The 8,960-nt window shown below is 42.9% G+C and overlaps 2 protein-coding genes across 2 annotated transcripts in view; one reads left to right on the top strand and one right to left on the bottom strand.

The window, feature by feature from the left end:
- Positions 1-3,832: 3,832 nt before the first annotated feature.
- On the bottom strand, positions 3,833-7,487 carry hus1 (HUS1 checkpoint clamp component). Its single transcript, XM_061093827.1, has 8 exons — positions 7,310-7,487; positions 6,193-6,320; positions 5,821-5,997; positions 5,629-5,736; positions 5,331-5,405; positions 4,732-4,831; positions 4,434-4,568; positions 3,833-4,169 (listed from the first exon to the last, which is right to left on the bottom strand). The coding sequence occupies exons 1-8, from the start codon at positions 7,359-7,361 to the stop codon at positions 4,087-4,089; spliced, it is 858 nt and encodes a 285-aa protein (XP_060949810.1). The 5' UTR covers positions 7,362-7,487; the 3' UTR covers positions 3,833-4,086.
- A 1,433-nt stretch (positions 7,488-8,920) lies between these two features.
- Positions 8,921-8,960, top strand: part of tubb6 (tubulin, beta 6 class V) — a 7,823-nt gene continuing 7,783 nt past the window's right edge. The window contains exon 1 of the mRNA XM_061094002.1: positions 8,921-8,960. This exon is cut by the window's right edge and continues 57 nt beyond it. The gene's annotated coding sequence lies outside the window, so the exon portion shown is untranslated.

The raw sequence follows: 8,960 nt of genomic DNA, 5'->3' as shown, positions 1-8,960 counted from the left end.
TAGTTTTCCCTAGAGCCTTACTCTCATGTCCATTGGCCATAACGAACCTCGGGACTTCACTCACGTTCAGAGTCTCTCCAGCCCTCCTTAGGTTGTTCCATAAGGTTCTGTTCATCAATGTGTATGTGCAGCCTGAGTCAAGGACGGCATCTCCATGTGATGCACACTAGAACGGAGCTGCTCCTCAATCTCCGACTGGTAATCAGTGGGCAAGAAAGCTTCCAGGAATGCATTTTTGAACATCTCCCAATTAGCTATTTTGCTGCGAGCGGCTAACCACCAGCTCCGTGCTGGTCCTTTTAGAACGGCGTTAAGGGTGCCCAGGAACTCAAAGTCACTCAGTGGTCTTAAAGAAAGAAAGTTCTCACACTGTTCGATGAAATCAGTGACATCAGCTGAACTCCTCGAGTCACCAAACTGGGGAAACTCCATTCTAATAGGTGGTTTAGCTGAAGCTGCGGCCGCGGCCGGGAGTGAACCATCTCTCACAGATGTTTGGCGGCCGGCAGACAAGACCACAGCCGGAGTGGAGAAACTAACAGGCTTCCATGAAGACCGGCTTTTGTTGATGGTCTTCTTAAGTTCTTCATCCCACCGTTTATCCCTCCGCTGCAGGCAGGATACCAGAGCTTGATCAAATCTCTGCAGCCTTGTGTCAATATACTCCTTCGCCTCCTTAGCCATTGCATCAATTGCTGCTCGGAGCCCCTCCTCCCGATTGAGCGTACTATCGGCTGCTTCCTTAAACCGGTTCTCCAAAGACTCAATTTTTAACTGTAAGTCCTGCAGATGTTCCTCCACTCCAATGGCTCCATTATCATCACTGTCCTCTGACTGATGTTGATCCTCATCCTGGGGGTCAAGATACATCGATTCGAGCATGCTGGTTACCTCACTGAGGCCACTGCGGTTGTGTCTGCAGGTAACATGCCGATAATTGTCATCTTCAGGAGGAGAAGGGATATTTCGAGCCAAATCGATGAGGGGCAGTGAGCTCTCTTCAGGTGCATCATCACACCTGGGTGACCCCTGCTGCCTTGAAGCCGCCATTTTAACTGACAAGTGAAGCTAAGCCCTCAGGGAAATGTGTGCTTAATGTTGCAGTATTCGTTAATACAAGGATGTATTCACTGTACTGTAGTTGCAATATACATGTATGTATAGATATATATATATATATATATATATATATATATATAGGTAGGCCAGGTTTGCACAGCTACCCTGCTCTGATCCTAATCTTCACAAATCAATTAAACTTAACTGTCCCTGAATATCTAATACAGTTATTGGAAAAAACAACACAGTTATGCCACAAATCAATTAATTAAACTTAACAGTCACTGAATATCTAATACAGTTATTGGAAAAAACAACACAGTTATGCAACTTAATTCTTAATGAAATATAGATAACACGTAAAGTGCCGTGATACTGAAGAATTCGCTGTATCAAACACAATTTTCGGCCCGTGTTATTTTAACTTGAAACAAACAAAAGCCCGACGGGAGAAAAAAACTCCTCGGGACAAACGCACATGCTCCGTCACAGCGATATCGATTTTAATTTATCATCCACTGGTCCCCATACTGGCCACCACTCTGTAACAAATCGCCCTGTTTCAACCCCAGGGCAAAGTTACTACGCATTAAATTTAAAGGACACGGGCGGAGCCGACCCACTGTGTTTGTTGCACGCTGCCTGAACAAGTTAACATAAACGAAAAATCCCTAATTGGACCGAACCTAGTTATCGGTCTTACCAAAAATTAACTAAATATATATATAAACGGAAAACACTCAAACCGGTTGCTTATTATATACTGTATTTACACAAAACACCAATAACCCCCCTCGCTCATGCCCGCAAACATTGGCGGACCCGTGAACATAAACAAGCTATTTACACACACTCAAACAACAATATTTTCCCACCCCAGGTCCAAACATAATCCCCAAACAAACGTCCAAAACAAAAATGTCTGCAGGTGTGGCGAGGTGAGTGCCGCAAACAAATCAAAGTCCACGCTTTCTCCCCCCCTTCCAGTGCCCAGAAAATGTTCAGTCCACGATATAAGCCATTACAAAAATCTCCCAGGTAATAATCCCGTTCCAGAGAAAAAATCCTTTCGGTTGTAAATTATATATCCAGTTCCTCGAACCACTGGCCGCACCGCCCGCCCGCAGCTCCAAAAAAAAACACACACCTCTCGACGGGACGTCACTTCCCCATATTTAACACATTTCCTTTACAAAACCCCCATATTTACATAATCACACAAATAATAAACAATCACACAAATAATAAACAAAAACATACATAGATCCATTTCCTCATTCCTATAGTTTTAAGGTGTCTGACCAATGACATATGTAACTTTTTTTTTGATCCATAAAGTGCACGGCGGTGACCTTTACAACGCCTTAACAGATCTGATCTGTGAACAGTGACACACACACACACACACACACACACACGCACACACACACACACTTCCTGCTTTACTTCTGTCTGTCCCGACTCTTCTTCTCTCTACAGTCCACCGGTAGAAACCTGACTCTGAGTCTCTGACAGTAAAATGATAGATTCAACACATCGTTGTGTTAACACTCACTGGACTCTGCACTTTGTTTCACCGTCTGCGTTGTGTTGTTAAAATGGAGTCTGACTACACCCTAAGTTTCACTTCCTCATCCTCTCAGCATTTATAAGAAATCACATGACAGTTGCTCTGTGGGGGGGAGGAGACACACACATAAAAACATGACATATTATTGTTCTCGTAGAGAATAAGATGTGAATTAGGGCTCCATCAATGATCATCCAAACTCAAATTTTAGTACAACTTTTTACTAGTTTTATGTATTTCTACTTTATTTATTGTGTTAAACTTCAGGCAGATATTTTGTTAATTTATTAGAACAATCAGTTACCTTTATTAGACATATTACTGGGGGCTCCCTACACTTTTCATTTTTAGATAATGTTTAAAAGTTCTTTCCAATTAAACATATTGGAGTAAAATGAGAAGAGGTTGATATTTAACTTTAAGTCTTTAAATACATATACAATAAGAAAACTTGTTAAATACCAGCTGCAGGTCAGCATCAATGCTAACATGTCACATTGTTCTGCTAACAATAGGTTAGCTAAGTCCTTATTTAATTTATATAAATGAACATGACTGACAGCTGAGTCTCAGCATAGAGAGGTTCAACTATGAATCATGTACCAAAATTTAGCATTTTCCCAGTTTTTACTAACAGCTAAGTTTAGTTTCATTGTCCTCTTCCTGTTTCTATGAGCCATCTTCATAATATACATTTAAATTTGCAAAATAACTCAGTCATACCTGTACTAAATTAAAAAATGAAAATATTAATTCGGAACTCCAGTAAAATATTCTACAAGACACATGGAGCTGCGTTATATGACAAGTCAGCTTTTCTCATTCTGCCTTTACTTTAAAATAAAAGCACATCATCATTACTCATAACTTCACACCCAGAACTAGAAAGTCTCTCAGTAGATCCCACATCTCCGCCAAGAACCAACAGTGCTGCAAGCTCAATCTGCCCCAAATCACACACAGTCGTGAATATCAGTCCTTTATGAATGAAAACATCAGATTTTACATTGTTAAAGAACGTGATCTCACCAAAAGCTAACGAGATCTTTCATGACCAGAACCAAATAAGAGCCACAAGGTTTGTGTGTTTGTTAAATAAGAACTTCAATCAAAATATTTTTCGTTTTTCAACATTTTTTAATGAAAAATATAACATCTGTACTTCCTTAAACAAGGTGTGTGCAAATTTTTTCGCTTGTGCATTCCAACTGCCCCAAACACTGCTTCCTGTGTGTTTACCATCTGTCCACCAGAGGTCAGTGTGTTCCTGAGGTCCAGTGGGAGGACTGGAAAGGAGCAAGGTCTCTGAAACATGGGACAGGTGAACTCTTCACATTGTTCTTCTGAGCTCCGACAGGAAACAGGATGAGGGGAAAACACTCCTGAAACTGTTCTGTTGTCCAGTTTTCATTTCCCCACACTCACAGCGAGCAGAACTAGCTCATGAGCTCTGGCGTCTAGGCCACAGCGGGGATGAAATACTGGAGCGACACATCTTCATGCAGCAGAATCAGGTGGACGACCCTCTGACACACGATATCTGACAGGACGAGAAGAAACATAATGTTCAACCAGTGATGGAGCAGAGTGAAATCCTTCAGGGACGTTTACAGCAGAGACAAAACAGACGTGACCAGCACCAGTCCTGACTTTATGAGCTTCACACTTCTCTAGGTTCTATAGAAACGATGTAGCAGATAAAAGTGATGTTGTATTAAAAACCTTTCTCCCGTTAGAATGCTGATATTGTGACGTATGAATAATCCCTTTGAGCCGAGCACAGCTGGACGAGGAGCGGACTTACTGCACATGGCCTTGCTGGGGTTGACCTGCTGTCCCATGAGGAACTGCTGCAGCCGCCTGATGTCCACTCTGGCCTCAGCCATGGACTCTGGGTCCCGGCTCTGAGACGCACTGTCCTCCTGGGAGGCGTCTTCACCTGCAGGGACAGGAGGCAGGGAGGGGAGGGGGACAGAAGGGGAGGAGGAAGAGAGTGCTCATTCAATAGTGAAGCAGATTTATCTTTCACCATGAAGCATCATCGATATTATTGTCTGAACCAGACTCGCTCTCACACAAAATAAAATAAAAACCAGTCTCACCCCACGGTGGATTCCCCAGGTCTTTGAAGTGCGTGGTGACGGAAACCAGATCCGTCTCAATCTTCAGATTCATCTGTCCGTTCAGGTTGGCCTCGATTACCTGATTCAAACACAAACACACACACAAACACACACACACACAGTGAAAACCTTTGAAATGGTCACTGTATATTTAGTCCAAATCATTGTGATTATTATTTTAAAAGTTTTTGTGCATAATTTCTATCTGGAATAATATTGTTGAAGTTCATGTTCCCCTGTTCACATCCTTTCACATAGAATTAAAAGTAGAGAAGGATGTAGCAGGAATAAATTGTCATTGGTCTGAATCAGAGACTGTTAATAAAGAATAATAATAACTGTCATAACTCAAACCACGATTCAGATACGAATGCAGCCATCTTGTGCTTCTTGACGTCCTTTGGAGTCTGTGGTTCAACAACTCTGCCTCAAACACGTAGAACTTCTCTGTTCATCGTTTTAATGTGTTGTTCACTAAACACTTTATTTAATCTGACATTCATGCTTTCGGGTTTGAAAACGTTGGAACTGTACCGGCCCTTAAACTCAGACACAGCTCTGGAGGAATGTGACGCTACCAGGAAGTTGGAGAGGTTCTTCATCCGGTCCACGACGCTCTTCATGGTCTTCAGAGGAGGCAGGTAGATGCTGACCTGAGACGACAGACACACAAACTCACCTTGGAGGCAGAGGACAATCTCATCTTTAAATCTATGTTGAAACTAAACCAGCATCGTGTTCCATTCACAGACGTCTCCAGACAGACAGACACTTCAGACAAATCTTAGTGACACATAGAGAGTGACCTGTACTTGAACCAAACGTGTTTAATGTGCACGCTGCTTGATTTAATACCGGGACGTGTGTTGCACTCACATCGAAGTCGGGCATGCTCGGTTCTTTGAACTCATGCCAGAGTCTGCGTGGGATGACGTTGACCGGGACGTCGTGAGTGACGACTCGACTGATGCTGGACAGCGTGGGCTGGACGGAACAAAGGGAGGAGTCACCTCACGTGTCATGGCTGTCACATCTGCTGCTGAACACAACACGTCTCCACAGACTCACCAGCTCGGCAGCGATGGTCAGGCAGGGGCAGTGCTTCTTGGTCAGTTTCAGCTTCACGGACTTGGCGTTCTGGACCGTCTTCAGGGCTCTGGACAGGTTCTCTGGAGTCACCTCCAGACAGATCTCATTGTCCTCAGAGGACACACCCTCCATCTGGTACTCATCGAAGAAGTTGGCCTGCAGAGGGAGGAAGGCAAACGGAGGGAAGAGCTGAAAGAGCTTGGAGATACTGAGTCATGCAGGTGGTTGAAGACGTTTCCATTACTGTCCAGAGACAACGAATCAGTTCGGTCCAGGTCCCATGCAGTAACAGGGAGGTGGGGGTGGTGGTGGTGGTGGTGGTGGGAGGTCAGTGACCCACCGGTCTCTTACCTGTGACAGCTCACACCACATGCTGACCCCTCCATTGGCCACTTTCCCAGACAGAACGAAGAACAGGTGATCTGGAGTCAGTCTCAGGACGCACAGCTTCGTCAGCTTGGAGATGGTGGTGACGACCCCTGGGGAGGAGGGAGGAGCTAGTTAGGGACCGCTTCCGTCAAGCTAGGAGGTCAGCAGGGACCGCTAGGCTAACAGGTAAGCAGGGACAGCTAAGCTAGCAGGTCAACGGGTTAGTTAAGCTAGCAGGTCAGTTAAGCTGACAGGTCATCAGGTTCGTTAAGCTAACAGGTTAGTTAAGCTAGCAGGTCAGCAGGTTAGTTAAGCTAACAGGTTAGTTAAGCTAGCAGGTTAGTTAAGCTAACAGGTCAGCAGGTAAGTTAAGCTAGCACATAGAAGCAGGTTAGTTAAGCTAACATGTCAACAGGTTAGTTAAGCTAGCAGGTCAACGGGTTAGTTAAGCTAGCAGGTTAGTTAAGCTAGCAGGTCAGCAGGTTCGTTAAGCTAACAGGTTAGTTAAGCTAGCAGGTTAGTTAAGCTAACAGGTCAGCAGGTTAGTTAAGCTAGCACATAGAAGCAGGTTAGTTAAGCTAGCAGGTCAGCAGTCTAGTTAACCTAGCAGGTTAGTTAAGCTAGCAGGTTAGCTAGCAGGCTAGCAGGTCAGCAGGTTAGTTGAGCTAGCACATAGAAGCAGGTTAGCTAAGCTAGCAGGTCAGCAGGTTAGTTGAGCTAGCACATAGAAGCAGGTTAGTTAAGCTAGCAGGTTGGTTAAGCTAGCAGGTTAGTTAAGCTAGCAGGTTAGTTAAGCTAGCAGGTCAGCAGGTTGGTTAAGCTAGCAGGTCAGCAGTCTAGTTACGCTAGCACATAGAAGCAGGTTAGTTAAGCTAGCAGGTTGGTTAAGCTAGCAGGTTAGTTAAGCTAGCAGGTTAGTTAAACTAGCAGGTCAGCAGGTTAGCTAAGCTAGCAGGTCAGCAGGGACAGTTATGCTGACAGATCAGCAGGTTAGTTAAGCTAGCAGGTTAGCTAAGCTAGTAGGATAGTTAAGTTAACAGGCTAGCAGGTAAGTTAAGTTAGCAGGTTAGCTAGCAGGCTAGCAGGTGAAGCGGCTCACGGGTGAAGTGGGTGAGGCAGGACACATCTATGATTTTCCCTCGGAACTTCATGTTGATCTTTGGCCGTAAAGCGACGCGTGAAGTCGGAGAGATGTTCACATTCAGCCGGAAGACTTCGCTGCCGCGGTTGTTTGTATTCGGTCCGTGCGATCAGCGGTCCGTGGGAAACAAGACACTGTCAATACATTCCTACCGATCCCAATAAAATACATTTCACTTAAAAACACGATTTGTTAATAAGTTTTCATCCATTTCTCCCAATGAACAACGTTTATGATTTTTCTGATTACTTATGTCTTATTACTGATTATTTATGTATGATTTATATTTGCCAAAATCTACATCCATAAAATTAACTTCCTTTAAAAAATGTAATCTTATTGAAACAAACAAGCAAGTGTAAACACGTATATTAAAAAAATGGATTTAAAAACCTGAAATGAAAAATAGTAGAAACAGTGGAAAGAAAGTTGAACAGTAACATATCATGAGCGTGTGAAGTTTCTCTGCTTGACCTTTGACTCATTGTCTTTTCTGCAGCGTGTTACAAATAAAGCTTGATTATTATTATCTGCTCAGCGAATCAAAAATCTTTCCTCTGATTCTCCCTGTGTCTGAAACAACAGAACAATCCTGGATTCATCTGTAAACTATTTAAACATCTGGAGCAGATTCTGGAGCACACAGCGAGTGTGTAGAATTCATCACTATGATGTATTTCAGTGTTTTCTCCTCCTGCTTCATCCTCTTATTTTGTTGTCATGATAACAAAATAAAGCAGGGGTTTCTTTATTTATACATAAATCTAAAACTAAATCTACTAATTTACAAACCTCATATGTGATTTTTTTTTATGATGTAGTGCAGTCACACAACTTTACAAATCAACAGTTTCTCAGTGTGTGTGTGTGTGTGTGTGTGTGTGTGTGTGTGTGTGTGTGTGTGTGTGTGTGTGTGGAGGAAATAATGATGAATAATCACTTCCACCAAATCTCATTTGTGATTTTTTTTTATGATGAAGTGCAGACACTCAACTTTACAAATCAACAGTTTCTCAGGAACAGTTCTTCAAACAATGACCAAATGAGGTTTCAGTGGTCAGAGGTCAGAGGTCACCGTTGTGTATAGATGAAATCACTCCTGTTCAGACTGATGATGAAGCAGCTACGATTCAAATCTATTTAGTCGACTACAGAACAAGATCAAGTGTGAAATATAAATGTTTTGTAAAAAAAAATAAAAATAAAGGGAAATCGTGAACATAAATTTGTCTTATTCTGTTAATGTATCTTTTTCAATGTTGTTTGATTGAAAGTTATTTTCCTTATATTTCAGAATTCAGATTTTGTATTTGTTTGCATTTTAATTTAAGTTGTTAATCCTCTTTTTAAAGTAAAAGTAAATAAATACAACTTATTGATATCACACGTGTAATCTGTGGTGACAGTGTTGAGATTTAAACCAAGCACGTGTGTTTGTGCTGACGTGCACTAACTGGACCCCCCCCCCCCCCCCGGGGCGTGGCTCGGGACCACGCACGACAGGAGCCGGTTCAGACCTTTAACAGACAGAGACTCAGCTGAGACCAGAACTCACCGAACTCACCAGAACTCACCGAACTCACCGGACTCACCAGACTCAGACCACAAG

Source organism: Limanda limanda, chromosome 20 (assembly GCF_963576545.1).
Source record: "Limanda limanda chromosome 20, fLimLim1.1, whole genome shotgun sequence".
NCBI lineage: Eukaryota > Metazoa > Chordata > Actinopteri > Pleuronectiformes > Pleuronectidae > Limanda > Limanda limanda.
The sequence above is the reverse complement of the archived record's forward strand: the minus strand, read 5'-3'. Positions and strand labels throughout refer to the sequence as shown.

What these genes read in the sequence shown, in the direction of transcription:
- hus1 (XM_061093827.1), bottom strand. Translation starts at nt 7,361, where the DNA reads ATGAAGTTCCGAGGGAAAATCATAGATGTGTCCTGCCTCACCCACTTC. An exon ending in CGAGCATGCCCGACTTCGAT is followed by an intron (nt 5,406 to 5,628) that starts GTGAGTGCAACA and finishes CTGTCGTCTCAG; the next exon opens with GTCAGCATCTACCTGCCTCC. An exon ending in CCCCAGCAAGGCCATGTGCA is followed by an intron (nt 4,170 to 4,433) that starts GTAAGTCCGCTC and finishes TCGTCCTGTCAG; the next exon opens with ATATCGTGTGTCAGAGGGTC.